This window comes from Brienomyrus brachyistius, chromosome 2 (assembly GCF_023856365.1).
Source record: "Brienomyrus brachyistius isolate T26 chromosome 2, BBRACH_0.4, whole genome shotgun sequence".
NCBI lineage: Eukaryota > Metazoa > Chordata > Actinopteri > Osteoglossiformes > Mormyridae > Brienomyrus > Brienomyrus brachyistius.
Genome location: NC_064534.1, coordinates 9,447,731 through 9,463,355, shown reverse-complemented (window position 1 = coordinate 9,463,355; position 15,625 = coordinate 9,447,731). Strand labels below are relative to the sequence as shown.

The following is a 15,625-nucleotide window of genomic DNA, read 5'->3' as shown; positions in this document are numbered from 1 at the left end:
CTCAGTCACTCCCGGTATCGCAGCGTGTGTGATGGGGCAGAGGCCACTAGGCTGGAAGTGCGGAGATAGGAGCGCTAAGGTGCCATCATCCTTTTCCTGAACGTGATCTTAGGTGTGGCACATACGAAGGTTTCAGAAGCTTCCCTGCTCTACCACACAATCCTCAAAATACTGGCAGATTTGTATTTCATCTTTAATACGTTAAATTAACCAGACTGTAGGATTCTTTCTGGTTTTTACCCTCGACACCATTCTGGAAAGCACAATTGCCAGGGGAGTTTAGTAATGCTCTCTTGTGCATCACATTCAGCTGGTGGCCAGGCTTTGAATGACTGGTTTTCCATATGGCATCGGAAAATGTGGCTTAATTAAACACAGCAACATGCCATTACAGTCCAGAGTTGGGAAGTATGCAGGTTAGAACCAAAAGTCTCAAAACATCTATTAGACATTTACTTAAAATGAACTGAATATAGACATATTCTACACTGTCAGAAAAAAGTACCAATTTTTACCTTTTGAGGGTACAATTACTTGTCACTGGGACTGTACCCTCAAGGGCCTGTCAGTTGTATCCTAGGTGTAGCTAAATGGACCTTTTAAGCTACAGAAACCGACATTTTTGTACCATTGAGAGTAAAGTAATGTTGTTTATACCTTGGGGTATAAAACTCTGACAGTGTAAACAGATTTTCATTGTGTGCTTGTAACAAATATGACCATTCTGGAAAACAATATTGTGTCAGATGTCTTTTTTGTGCAGGATTGTGTGCTGTGGAGTATTTAAAAATAAAATATCTTAATATATATTCAGCCTTTATTGAGTTTATCCAGTGAAAAATACAGCAGGCATTCAGATGTCATTTCAGCTTTAATGTCTCAATGTAGGGTTCTCCCCAGTGCTGAGAACTTCATCCATTCCATCTGTCTCCATGTTCTCAGCTTTGATCTCCATCCAATTCAACCTTTCTTCACAGCCAGAAGAGTCCTCCTCTGTGTTGAGTCTCCATCAACATTGCACCTCCCTCCCATGTTAGCTCTCCCACCATGTCGGGACAGAGGTGTGAATCCGAAATCTGACCTGCGATGCTCCACACTACCTCCGCAGGACACGGAGATCCTTAACACGGCCGTGCTGACAGGACGGACGGTGGCCGTGCCTGTGAAGGTGGTGACAGTGGGCGCGGATGGCAAGGTGACCGACGTGTCCGACGCCGTGAAGTGTCGCACGCTGGACGAGGACGTGGTTAAGGTGGGTGGAGCCTAGACACGCACATGTATTCATTGTCCCTGGCCTGTGCCCAGTTTTATACGATATGCTTTTAATTCCAGATCACCTCAACTAGAGCAATTACCAAAATTGGACTGGTAGTGAGAGAGAAAAAAACAGTATTAATTTTTGAAAATTCACACATCATGGATCTCCTAGGCTGTTTCATCAGTTCAGTGAAGAATGGAAATAAATTCCCTTCTGAGAGCAAGTTTTTCATGTGCTGTATATTTTTAAGGCAGTTTTGTGTAGAATCGATGCGATGGAAGTGTCTAAAGTGGACATTAGCATTGGTGTTCTGCTGAATGACACAAACTACTACCTGTCAAATATTTCAAAAACTTCAGATACTTCAATCAATGTGCATGCATAACAAAATTGGAGAGATTAATTTAGTGATGATATAGTCAAAAGCTAACCCTAAACCTAGAAATGGTTAACACAGAAATCGAAAGCAAATCTTTATTTATTTTACTGATCTGAATACACTTAGAATATTTGTATTCACAGTACTTTCATGTAAATTTTAGAGCGGCTGCTAGACAAATGTTAAGTCACTAGCTTAATGTTATACAGATGCAGCCACAAATACTGGTAGCCTTCCACTTATCCAAAAAAATGAATCACAATTTTTTGCAATTTTGTTATATAATTTTTTTTGTAAAATAAATAATAAATTGGCATCCAGCATTCTTTATTCCATATTCTAAAGAGCCGACACTTTGCTTTTGATTTATGGCTTAACGTATTATTGTAAATAATAAAATAAAAATGGCCAGACAAAATTACTAGGACACCTTAGAAGTTAAAAAATTATTGAAGTTTATGATTTCTCAAGCACTTTAATTAGTATCACAGATGTCTTCAATCGTATAATCAGCCGCTCAGTCTATTTTGGTAAAGCACTCGTTTGGCTGTTCTGTGCCACTGTGTGCATCAAACTGAACATGGACAAGAGAAGGCCGAGAGCTATCTGACAGGGAAAAGGAAGAACATAATGGCTAAGAATGGCCAGGGTAAAGCTTACAAGACCATCTCCAGAGTGCTTCCCATGTTCTTGTGACCATGGTTACTAATATCTTCAAGAAGTTTAAGGTCCGTGGGACCACAGGAACCCCCTGGGATGCAGCTGCAAGTGGAAAACTGACCCCAAATTGGAAGGGTGTAGGGTCTTGGGGTGGGTGTGTACCCCCAATATTGAATTCGGACTCGTTCCTTCCCCCAGTACATGGACCTTTGCATTTCAGGTATTAAGGTGTATCCCTCCTAGTATAGTTTCTCTTACACCATTTGCAGACTGAACCAAAGGGTAGTTGGGATGGTGTACCAAGGAAAACTTCAAAACAGATCCAGGCTGAACTTCAAGATCAAGGAACAGCAGTCGCTGCTTGAATGATGGTTGGCTGCATTGTAGAAGACCCCTCTTCTCTTAGATATACACAGAAGGCCCGACTGGAGTTTGCCAAAATGCATGTTGACGAAGCCACAGTCCTTCTAGGAAAACGAAGTTGTAGATGAAACTAAATTAGAGCTTCTTGATGAGTCACAGCAGCTCGATGTTCACAGAAGACAAAACGATGCTTTCGAAGAGAAGAATATCATTCCTACTGTGACACATGGAGGAGGCTCAATGAAGTTATGTAGTTGTTGTGCTGCTTCTGCCACTGTGTATCTTGAAGGCGTGCAGAGCCAAATGAAGTCAGAAGATTTTCAAGGCATTCTGGAGTGAAACCCACTCCCCCGCTTTAGAAAGCTCTGTTTCAGTCACAGGTTATGGGTCCTTCAGAAGTATAATAACCCAAAATATCTAAGAGCACCCAAGAATGGTTGAAAATAAAACACTGCACTGTTTTGAAGTGGCCTTCTATGAGTCCTCATCTATCCATTTGTACATCTATGGAAAGATTTGAAACTCACAGCTGGGGGAAGGAACCCATTAAACCTTAGAGGACTAGAATAGTTTTCACACGAAGAGTCAGTGACTGAATTACCAGCTGAGAAGTGTAGAAGTCTAATTCAGAAAGTCCTTAACTGCAGGTGCAGCCTCAAAAGACTGCTGCAAAATATTAGGAGTGTCAATAATTTCTGTCCTGCAAAGTGTCTGCTCTATGGAATAAAGAATAGTGGATAACAATTTCGTCAATTTCAACTAATTTCACAGAAAATTTGTATTCTTTTTTTTTAAAACAAGTGAAACCACACCAGACTGAAGCAGTGGTTAGCACTGCTGCCTCACAGCTAGAAGTTCCTGGGTTCGGTCCCGAGGCCTTTCTGTGTGGAGTTCACACGCTTTCCCCGTGTTCGCGTGGGTTTTTGCCAGGGGCTCTGGTTTCCTCCCATAGTCCAAAAGTGTGCAGGGTAGGCTGACTGGCGTGTCTAAATTGGCTGTGTGAGTGTGTGCACCTTGTGGTGTTTTGGCGCCCACCCAGGGTTGGTTCCTGCCTGCACTCGTTGTTCCCGGGATAGGCTCCGGGCCCCCCGCGACCACAGTGGGGATTAAGCGGTTACTATAATGGGTGGACAGATGAAATTCTACCAACACTTTTGGCCGCTTCTTTAAAATCGTCTAAAACCAGGGAGCATATGCGTCGTGCTTGGTTCTACATCATAGTCATATTTGCCAATAATTCAGTATATATATTTCTTGTTCCAGCTGCAGTCGTACGGACGCAAAAACGGCAGGCGTCACGTGTTCAGATACATGCCCAGACGCCGTGCGCGTGACAGCTCACGCTTTACAGAGCGTGTCAGGAGCTGGAGTGTCACCGAAGTGTCTCTGTTATTACCTTAATGTGCACATTACGCTGTTAAAATCTCCTGCTTTCTTTGTAGAATTGTGTCATGTTTTGTTTTCAGCAGCAAAGTTTGACAACACCGTAAACAATAACAGGACACTCAGATTATGGGCTGGCAGGCTTTTACCTCGGGCTTTCTCGTCGTCCGCATTGCTCTCCAGCACAGATCTGTCATCTCGGCGTGTTTACACGTGCAGCAGCTTCGTGTGAGTTAGCAGTGATATTCATTAACGAAGATGACTTTTATGTTAAATCGTTTTTTTACTCTTTAGGTCATTTATTTGAAGAAATTTATGCACCAGTTCTAACAACGATATTTTTTCTCATATCTATTGTGTTTTGTATATGGATTTTTTTTTTGTAAAGCACTTTATTATTAATTATTATTTATTGGCCTACCTTTTATTATAAGTATGAGGATATGAATGTGACTTGTGATTATACGTGATATTTAGTATTTGACGAAGGGATAATTAATTGTTTTATTTCTGGCCTCCTGCTGTCATAGGGTTAAATTTACCTTCTGAATGATTCAGATAAGGGGAATTCGGTGTTGAGTGAGTGGGCGCGGTGGTTAGTACTGCTTCTTCGCACTTCTGGGATCGGGGTGCACAGCTCCACTTCAGCTCTGTTTGTGTGGAGTCTGCGTGTTTTGTCCACGTCATCACGGGGTTTCCTCCAGGTACTCCTGTAGCAACATGCTGAGGCTAATTGCAGGTGCCAAACTGAACATATGTGTGGATGGTATTTGGAATGATTTATGCTTCATCTATATTGCACCACTGCGATCGTCATTGCAAGTCGTCGGAAACATTCTCAGTATTATTAGCAATCGCATGCGCGCACTTTGACGCAAAATCTTCATAGGTATGATTTACATTGCATTCTTTAAATATAGAAATCTATACTCGTGTTGCCATCTTATGCGAAAACAGTTCTTTAGGAAGTAGTTCCTAAACAATCGCGTAGTTTTACCCAGTAACCATTATAATTGCATATACAGTACTTTCCCCTACAATGGAATTCCTGTGTGTAACAGGAATAGAATAGATGGTGAGTGAAAAAGAGGAAAGACTCACTAATGGGGCACGTAAAGGATCCTCAACGGCAGCAAGAGACAGGAGCATTCATACGTAAATATAATGCTCAGCATGTTAATAATTTAGCGAGGATAACAAGAATGAAAATAACAGCGGGGTATATCGATTTTAGTATTAAAATTGGTGAGTACTCCCTCGGTTACTGCTGTGCACGAATCACGTCAAAGGGTCGAGTCTATTCAAGGAACTGCACCAGTTGAGGATGGAAAGTGGAAGAAGGTGCAGATTCCCCTGGTATCAAATAAGGTTTATCTGCTGTTAATTTTATGAGGAGCCATGTTTGTAAATTTACTTGAAACATCTTTGGCATTATTGGATCAGATGTAGATGTTTAGCTGGTGATTTGAAATAATGAAGCGATGCTTTATTTGCTATTTACACAAGTACTGGTACACTGAAACACGTTTTTGCATATTTCTGTCCTTTGAAACACAAACACACATAGGAGCCTTTTGGGGGGGGGGGGCCGCCCTCCTAAAATTTTGCCAAATACTGAAGAAATCTGATCATGTGAAAATCGTTTTTTACTTTAAATCCATTAAAATTCCCCATATTGCTAATAAACCTGCAGATACAAGGCAGTCGACACATTTAAATTCTAACATTGCATCAACAGTAATTTTACATAATTTAAGTTGTTTAGTTGCTTTGGCAAATAACCATTGATGATGAACAATTAAATAAAATCCTCTATATAGCATATACATAAATCATTCAAATATGCTACAACTGAAACGTACTTCATCCTCAGAAAATTTCACGTCAACATTCTTGTGCAAATTAATTGAAAATAACAATTAAGAATCACTTATATACTCACATTAATGCATAATATGACCTTGGCCTTTGAGCAGTGTTTTCAATCACATGGCTGATGGTAACCAGACTGACACATACTGTTCTCTGTCCCTGTAGGTCTTGCCTGTGTGTTTGTTTAGGGTCACGATCTTCGTGCACTTTCTGGGCGTCGCATCCATCTCACACAACGACTGAATCACAACTAACGAGCAGCTGACACACTAACCGAAACATGCCTGATGCAGTCTTGACTTAAAATATTCATTCACGTGTACGTGTACAACCTGTGCATGTACAAAGAAATCAATTAATTTGCACAAGGATGTAACTGGTCTGCACAGAAAGAAGAAAATAAAAATGAAAAAAAAAACAATAGGAATAGTATTTTTACTTTGAATGCTGTAATTTGTTCATGGGTTGAGAATTATTTTTGAATAGAATTTTTGATTAGAAAAAGAAAAGAAGCTAGATGCTATTTTTTACACAAACTGACAGTCTGCACATAATAGAGAATTGACTTGTGCTGTATTAAACGGCACACGTAACTTGCAGGTTTTATTGACTCAAGGGGGTGTCATCCATCAAATTAATTTCTGCCATTGGTCCCCTGCATACTTTTCAGTTTGAATGTTGAAAGCACCTGTAATTAGGTGGTAATAACATTGCAACATAAAATGGTACTTGTGTACCTAACATTACAACTTAAAGGAACCTAACAGTTTCACATTCAGTGGTTTGAATGCATGCAGAATAATGTACAATGCTTCATCCTCATACAGGATTATGCTACTTTTTGCAGCATCTGTAAGGCAGACAGACTACAAGGAGCGTGACGGTAAATCGCTGCCATTTAAGGTGGAGGTCAAATATGTAATGCATGTTTTATGTCTGTTTCAGAGTATCGAAGTTTTATGTTACATGCACAGTTATTCTCAGTACAATCTGCAGGGAAATGCATGATTACCCAGCACCAGAATGTGCAAAAAGACGACGAGACAAGACACAACCTATTAACAAACATTAAACATTAATTATCATAAATGTCCATGGTGTGCGGAATTGGCAGTGAATGGAGGAAGCACACAAGTCCGGGAATAAATAAGTATTTGCATATGTACATGTGTGCGTTGGGTTGGCTGCTGAGAACGCTGGTGTGCAGTTCCTACACGTGGCCCTCATTCAGGATCCAAGTTGGCTGTGGACAGAAGCTCTTTCTCCGCCTTTCTGTTAGGATGTTGCCTCTGCACCACCTGCACAGCAGCACCCTGGTAAGGTCTGTGAGGTTTCTCAGGATTGGCACTATGGACAGAAATCATTTTTACACACATGGTTATATTCAGCACTGTGTCTTTATGAGTAAGAATGTCGCCTGAGACCTTAACAGGTCTGAATAATACGCCCCTCTGTGTGTGTAAGCATGTGCTCCAGTTGTTTGTGTGGCTTCATTTGGCTGCTCCGGACATGCTCTTCACATGGGCTAAAATATCGCTCAGTCCAAAGCCATGCATTTCGCTGAATTGGAATCTCTGATGTGTGTGTGTGTGTGTGTGTGTGTGTGTGTGGATTAGGTTTATATTGCATTGTAGGGACCAGTTTCCTGAAAAAAAAACAAAGTAAAAAGACTAAAAATGCAAAAACACTTGCATTTTGTTTGGTTACTTATGGTTATGGATAGGGCTGGGTAGGGGTTAGGGTCGTCATAGTCAGCATTAACATTTTTCCCATAGAAATGAATGAGAGGTCCCCAAAATGATATGATTGCACGACTGTGTGTGTGTGTGTGTGTGTGTGTGTGTGTGTGTGTGTGTGTGTGTCCTTCCTTGTGTCCTGTGCTGCTTGAGATAGCCTCTAGGCTTCTCACACTCCATTGCTGGGTAAGCAGTTGGATGGATGGATGGATGGATGGATGCATAGATGGTTGATATATGGATTTTACATTTAGTTCAGCAATATACATTATTATAACCATGTATATGGTACAGTTATGTGTATTCAGCAGCACATGGTCACGTACAAGAATTCTAATACAGATACTTATTTAAAAAATACCTACAGTACAATTGTAAAACCGCTATCAGTTGCAGTCAAGGTGCTGATAACATTTCCTGTTTCCGCAGCCACAGTTTTTGCATATAGTAAATGTAATTTAAGAAAGTACGTGATGGAGCTGGCATTTAACAGGCTTACCGATGACTCGTGGTATTTTCCGCATCGCTGAGTAAAGTCCAGCCATTTTTATGCCGTTGTGCCAATTAGGAATGAGGATGGACAAACATTTTTCCGCAGTCAGGAACCGGGTAGCAGTAGTGGAATAGTGACAGACTTTGTACATTTCCTTTTAAGCTAAACTCCAAACACAGCACAAGACGAGAATATCGTCAGATAGCGGCAGCACTGGCGATCTGCAGGCTGCAAACATTTTACGCTTCGGGCTGACGACCCCACGTCCCACCAGACAGAGACTTCGTGAAGCAACAATAAGTGGCACTTCTTAACTGGTTCACTTGAGGCTGTTTTTTGCTTTGGCAGTTTTAACTCCAAGCCACCCGTTTTATGCACAACACTGTGCTGAGAAGCCGTCTGTGTGGCTTTCCCTGACCCTGAGAATGCTGACGGCAATCTCTGACCCTGCTGGGTCCCAATGCGATGCAGGCCTGAAACATTCAAAGATCGTCACTTGTGAAATGATGCTTTATCTGCCATTGGCACAAGTACATTGGAATGCTGCTTTTCACACACCCCATCCTACTCTTCTTTCAGACATAAACACATACAGTTGAACTGAGACTAAAGCTTGGGGTTAAAGCACAGGGTCAGGCCATTTATCCAGCATCTCTGGACCATTCTGGCAGGTTAAGGATCTTTCTGAAGGCTCCAGTGGAGATGTGACTATCCTGCCGAGGCCCAAACTGATGTCCTTAGGATCACTGGCCTAACCCACTGAGCCGTACCACCACATTATAAAACTTCGCCACATAGCAGATTGTAATGAAAGCAAAAGCACATCGCAGTGCAGCCAAACAAAGGAAAAGCCATGTTGGGGGCTTTGTGGATGCTATCGCACAGTCACAGTTGCAGCCCACAGATACTGAAGTATCCCTATTATGCATTTCGCTGCAATTGTCTAGCACTCGCGCGGCCTCTTAACACCCTACACATCCCAGAATAAGCTGCGGGATATGCTGACATGATTGGACACGCGCTTATTGAGAACAGAACTAAATTAGTGCTGGCAGGTAAAATAAATAATTAGATCTTTAGCATGTCGTTCTACTTATACAGCACATTTTTTTTTTGGGGGGGGGGGTGGAGAGGGAGGTTGACAATAAGACAGAGCATGTCCCTGCCTGGAGAAAAAAAGTATTGCGATGATGCTGTGCTCAGCACGAATGGGACCTGTCTCACTTTTCCTGCCATGATTGAATGAAAAGTTACATGGCACAGGTACATTTGTCTGAGTGCCCATTTTAAATTAAGAACCTGATGTAAGCATTGCACTATTTTTAGAGTGTTTATTTTAAAATGTCTAGCTAGAGGGGCTGGCAAAGAACAAATAATAAGGGAGTGTAGCAGAGATCAGATTGGTGCTGACAGCCTTGCTGAAGTTCTCTTGCTGCTTTTCTTGTCCCGTTTAAACAAAGGGAGAGAGTCTGGGCCACCATCACTCAAGTCATAATTAAGACGGCCAGCTGGCCGGGGCGGCCAGCGTCGGCTCTGGTGACTGCCACACGAGCGGCTTTTTCTGCTCGCTTCTGGGTTTAATTATCCGCCGCACACCTCAGCAGGCCGGGGACTACTTGAAGATGAGGTAGACCCTCAGAGGGATGTCTCCGAGCTGTCAGCTACATCACATACCGAAGCTGGCTCGCATTCCTGGCGGCTTGTCCTCCTTGTTAGAGGCTGGACAAAGGAGGCCCAATCCCTCGCCTCTGGAACCTGGGGCATTAATGGGATGGTTTCAAGCCTGAGCATGTCCCCCTATCCATCTGTCAGGCCATCTCCTACACCAATTTAGCGTTGGTGTATATGGATGGGGCACTGCAGTGGCCACATGGTCCTCAGTGTCCAGCGTGTGTTGAATTACATTGCTGCTGGACAGGGTTATGCACTCGCGCCCTTTCATTATCTCTGCAAAGTGGGTTGCCAGAACTTTCCTCTGACGGTTGTAGCTGAACATGAAGGGGCCCATCAGATGGAGGAGGCCCTGTCTACTTTTTGGGATGAACTTCACCCTTTAAGGGAAAGGAGCCCAAGATGCATAAATTCATTCGGCCGTCTTCTATTTTTTTCCCCACATTTCTGTCACAACAAACTTCCCCACACAAACACATTCAAGTGATTTGGTTCTCACAAATACAGACGATGTATCCACTGTTGAGGCATATCAACGCTGAACCTCTTCAAGTCTGAAGATCTTTATTAGCCATGTGCAATAGGCGTGCTAAGATACTCGGCCACACCCAGTTACAAATATCCAACGACTTATTGTAAGACAATACAAGGCAGTGTAAATAGTACCGATAGTCCAAAACAGTATGTTTGTTTCTGTGTTTTTTTTTGCATTTGACTTTGAACTACTTATCATATTGAATTACATATGACTTTTATTGCATATTATTACCATGTGTCTGCTGAATGCATCTGGCTGGTCGACAGTCTCTCTCTCCCTCTCCTGGGTATGTGCTGTACCGTCTGCTCAGCAGAGCACTCAGGGTACCTTAGGGGTGTCATTACTGGGAATGTGCCTCACCACCACTTTCCTTGCACTGGGTGCTTTCATCCCCCTCCTGGGATGGTAGGTTCCTGCCCCCCCATAATTTTGTCAGCATCCCTGTCACAGACACAATCAGTCCCTGCAAGGCCTCAACATCTACAGCATTAGGGAGGAGTTTGTTTACTCACTTATTTACTTGTTTGTTTTGTTTATTTATTATCCCCCCCCCCCTTGTGGCAGGGCGTGATTCACGTGTGGGATCTGCCTGTCAGTAAGTAGACAGGATACTGTCGCAGGGCACCAAGGAGCCAGCTGCAGGATGTTCTTCTAGTTTATCTCTGCTCCTCCTTCTCACCTCTTCTCCGGCATCTAACATCACGTCCCCCGTCCCGCCCCCAAAGCAGCCGCTCCCAGCCGAGCACAGTTACTCCTGTCTGAAAAACCGCTGACGAAATAAACACAATTCTACATTAGTTACTCAGCAAGACACCACAATCGAATATACGTGAAGATGAACGTAAAATTTCTCTTTTGTTAATTATACGCAGCTTTTTGAAGTAGTAAACCAATATCGTGGGGGTGATTTTATTTGATTCTTTTTTTTCCATAGAGGATGTTTTCACTTTTTTGAAGACTCAGAGAATAGATCCATTGTTCATTATCAGAATAGGATATAGAGAATAAGGATTTTCTGTTTTTAAATATAATCTTGCTTTGGGGTTTTTATATTCTCCTCATGTGATATCATGACATAGCAGGGAGCAGCTAATTCAGCACCCGGGGAGCAGTGCTTGGGGGAGATACCTTGCTCAGTGGTGCCTTGTTGGTCAGGGATTTGAACCAGAAATCTTTCAATTACAAGTGTACTTGCCTAACCATTAAGCCACCACTGCCCACAGTATAGTATATTCTATGGTATACTAACATTTAGTACTTATAGTTGACATGTTAAATGCAGACGAAATGCTGAATTTCCGTGGTCAGTACCCACTGAGAGTGGTCTGAGGAGGGAAAACCAAGAATCGCCGACAGGGTGTCGGTGCGGGATGGGAATATTCCCACCCGGTATAAACCAATAGAAAGGCTACTGTGGCACAAATGGTAGGTAATTTTGATAAGGATCACATGATCTTGGCATTAATGTGTTGCGACACAAAGCATCAAGCCCTGTTGCCTGTGGGGCTACGTAGCTGCAAGCCAGTGAAGAGTGCTTTGATTCCTCGGTATACATTTTTATATACTCAACCACTACTCTGCCTTGTTTGGCTATTCAATGCCTCATTGAGTTATTTAACTAATTAAATTAATTGAGTGTGTGCTGGTGGTGAAATGTAAATGGCTGGAATGACTGAGGTGCTGCTGAGGAGAGGTTTGGGAATCACATCGGTGTTCATATAGCTGTCCAACAAGATATCAGTAACTTTTTGAAGAACTGAAGAAATTCTCGATTAATTTTCCATTGTTACTGCTAATTTGCATTTGTTCTAATCTGATTAGAATCATTTGTTCTAATGTTTTTTTCTGAGCAAACATACACTTACTACCCCTATAAACATTTTCTTAGACTACCAAAGGTTTTTGCACAATACTGTGTGTATATGTGTGTGTGTGTGTGTATGTATCCATCCATTTTCTGTAATCACTTATCCTATTTGATGTTGCAGGGGGTTCAGAGGCTACGGGTGCAAGGCAGGGAGCAACCCAGGATGGGATGTCAACCCATCACAGGGCACACTCACACACCCACCATTCATATGTGTGTGTGTGTGTGTGTGTGTGTGTGTGGAAGTGTGTGTGTATATATGTTCAGGTATATTCAGTTACACACACACACACACACGTGAGGTGCAATTAATACAGGCCACACTGACTGGTGATCTTTGCTAAGTGAGTATTGGACCAAGAAGGGGTGATGAGCCCCCCAAGTGAAGGAACAGTAGAGTCAGGCTGCAGCCCGCTTAATTGCTTCTGTCAAGCTGGCTCCTCGCTTACCAGGCGGGCGGACCCACCTTCATGCTGCATAATCCTGTCTCTCATATCTGCACTTGATTGTATCTGTCTGGCGTATCCTTAATTTCCTGGACAGGCTCCAAAGACAAGCCTTAATGTCCCCAGTAAGTATTCTCCTGTTAGCTGCCTGAAGCATCTGATTAATGTGTGCCGGAATTCTCTGTGACGTTTATGATGCCTTGAGGAATGGATGTGACAAAGACTTTATAACTCACGCAGGAGCCGTTTTTTTCCAGGAGCTGCGTGTTTCCTCATGAAAGCGAGATCGCCCCGGTCAGGCAGAGAGCGCGGAAAACCTACACGAGGAAGTGCATTAAAACATCAATGGTGCCGTAAGACAGACGTTACAGTGTAGCCAGGGAACATCCACAGCTAGCATTGTCTGGCGCGGAGGACAAGGCAGCTTCTGCGTACAGTATCATCGATGACTGCGCGGCCTGGCTGCAGTTCACAGCTTTTTAGCAAGAGGTTTTATTATAATCTAGCGCAGGGCAACCAAACCTACAGAGAGCCTCGTGAAATGACCAGCAAGCGGCTGTACACCAAGGATGGAGCTTTTCACGAACTGAATTGAGAATGTATTGTAAATTCCACGGCCCTGGAGTTGGAACTGAAATCGGAATTGCTCCCTGCTCTAGGGAAACAAAACTGGAATTGAACTGGCACAGGAAACAGAATTGAAATCAATTAAATTCCAAGAAATCCCACTTGTAATTTCTGTAGGGGTATTTTTTAAATTTCGTTTCCAGATTTTAAATTGGAATTGATGAGTTCATGAATGGCCCCGTGCCAGGTGTACAAGGTGCTGCTTTCCCAGCCGGTGTCTCCACTGACCCTAAGGACACTCAGTTAAAGCCCGGTCACCACATGATTTAAGTAACTCCGACACTGGACTGTCAGATACCCTCTATTTCCAGGGAGATGTATGGAAAACAGGCTGTAGGATATTTTGATAGGACCCTGACAATCTGGAATCATAGGCTCCCATTGTGACATCGCCAAATGACTGTCATGAGACAATCAGAGGAATAATAGGAATGAGGTTCAGATCTTCTTTAAGTTTCATGTAACTGTCCAAGGATGCTTGGAACTTGCTGCTGTGGGATAAAAGCTGTACAATAGTACTTATCTTCAGAGGGAAGCATTAAAGACACAAATGGATGGCAGTTCTGGATGAACGCGTTTCTGTGTTAGAGGGTGTTAGGAACACACGGCACGTCAGAAACCGAACCGAACGCTGCTGAACCATGAAACTTTTCTGGGGACCAAGACGGGGATCAATGCGAGTGCTTTTAAGAAGCGCACCTCTGCCAACAGCAGCACTCATCTGCCGGAGGCTCGGTGCGGCAGCCCGCGTGGCGAGAATATCAAAGTGCGCTGAACGCCTCAGACAGCGCTTCACTGAAGCCCTCGCGGTGGGAGGGCCCCCACAATACGGCCCATTGCCGTTGGGCGTCCGCCGGACGCTGAGCCGCGTCTGCAGGCGCCTTCCCTGCTGCAGGAAAGGCACGGAGGGCCCATAATGACCCTCGACAAAGGCCCGCCACTCCGGGAGAGGCGGCTCGCTCGCTTCGCATGAAAGAAAAATAGACAGACAGAAAACAGTGAAGGACAATGGGAAGGCAGAAGCTTACAGCCATCAATGAGCCTTTTTTGTGGGGGAAAAAAGAGTGGGAATTCAAAAACACTTCAGAGGGACCACTGTGACTGTTCCTGGAGGGGATGCGGAGACTTACAAAGGATTCTTCACGCACAGGGGCTGTGGGTGCAGATAAATGGCTATTTATTGCTTTTTTCATACCTCACAACGAAACGTGCTTGAAGAAGGATCAGATCAAAATTTTGTTTTTTTGAAATAACAAACTGTAGACGGATCGACTCTCGCAACTGGGTGTTAATAAAAGGCTTAAACATCTCTACCCTCCTCATACAACAGCTTTCAACATCGGCCACAACCCCTTTGCACATAGGCGAATGGGCCTGTGTGTACATATGATGGGTTTTGAAGCTCGTCTCAAACATGTCGCGCGCTGTTATCTGCTGGCCGCCGTCTTATAGCTTTTCATGGTCTCCATTAGCACCGTCTCACCAGAGAGACCTCAGAAGCAGTCTGCCAGAGACGTCAGAAGTGGGCCGAATCGGCGCCAAGACAGAGCCGTCCAAGTGCTGGGTGCCTTCAGACAACTATGGCGCCGAGCAAAAGCATCTCTGTGAAACGACGCCGGGCAAAACAGATGGTTTCCGGGCTGGAACCTCCATGCATGTTCTTCGGCCCACAAACTTCTCCTCCTCTCATACCATGGCGAGCAGAGCCCAAACTCCTGCCGATGGGGTGACCCCGATTCGGATCTTCTGAAGCTCTCTCCCCTCGAGCCTCAGCTCTTTGGCTTTTTGTAGCTCCGGATAAACATCTGCAGGCTGCAGTTGTGGGGGGGGTGGGGGGGGGCAAGCTCTTCATGTCCCTTCAGAACGCGAAACAACAAAGCTACACACTGCCGATCCGTGTGGATACGAGCCTCGGCCTACATACGATGGCACGGACCAAAGCCGGATTATTGCTTTATGTGAGAACCACACACACGCTCAAATCGCTACTGGCGACACAAACAACTGGCACCACAGAAGGCCTGTGCAGGATCTGGTCTGCTGCATCTGAAGCTGGTGGCCTGTTTGTCCCTCTCAGACACTCAGTCAGTCAGACACCCAGTCATTCGGCCTCCAGGCTTAAAATCATAAGGAGATTCTAGACTTGGTTTTGCTAGCAAAGATGACTGTTGGCTTCTATTTCAATTCTGATAGCTGTACCCAGAATATATAGTCAAATGCAAGATGTTATGGACTTCAGAGTTAATTTGACTAGATAATAAAAGAAATAATAATAATAGCAATGTGGTGTTTCTGTACAGATGTATTTTACTGCTGTCCTCTATGGGATCAG

General features: G+C 43.7%; 1 protein-coding gene across 1 annotated transcript in view; it reads left to right on the top strand.

Moving 5' to 3' along the window:
• LOC125727716 (transmembrane protein 132C-like) overlaps positions 1-15,625 on the top strand; it is a 173,508-nt gene that overhangs the window by 143,895 nt on the left and 13,988 nt on the right. The window contains 1 exon segment of the mRNA XM_049004630.1: positions 1,109-1,252. Coding sequence (XP_048860587.1) covers positions 1,109-1,252 — 144 coding nt within the window.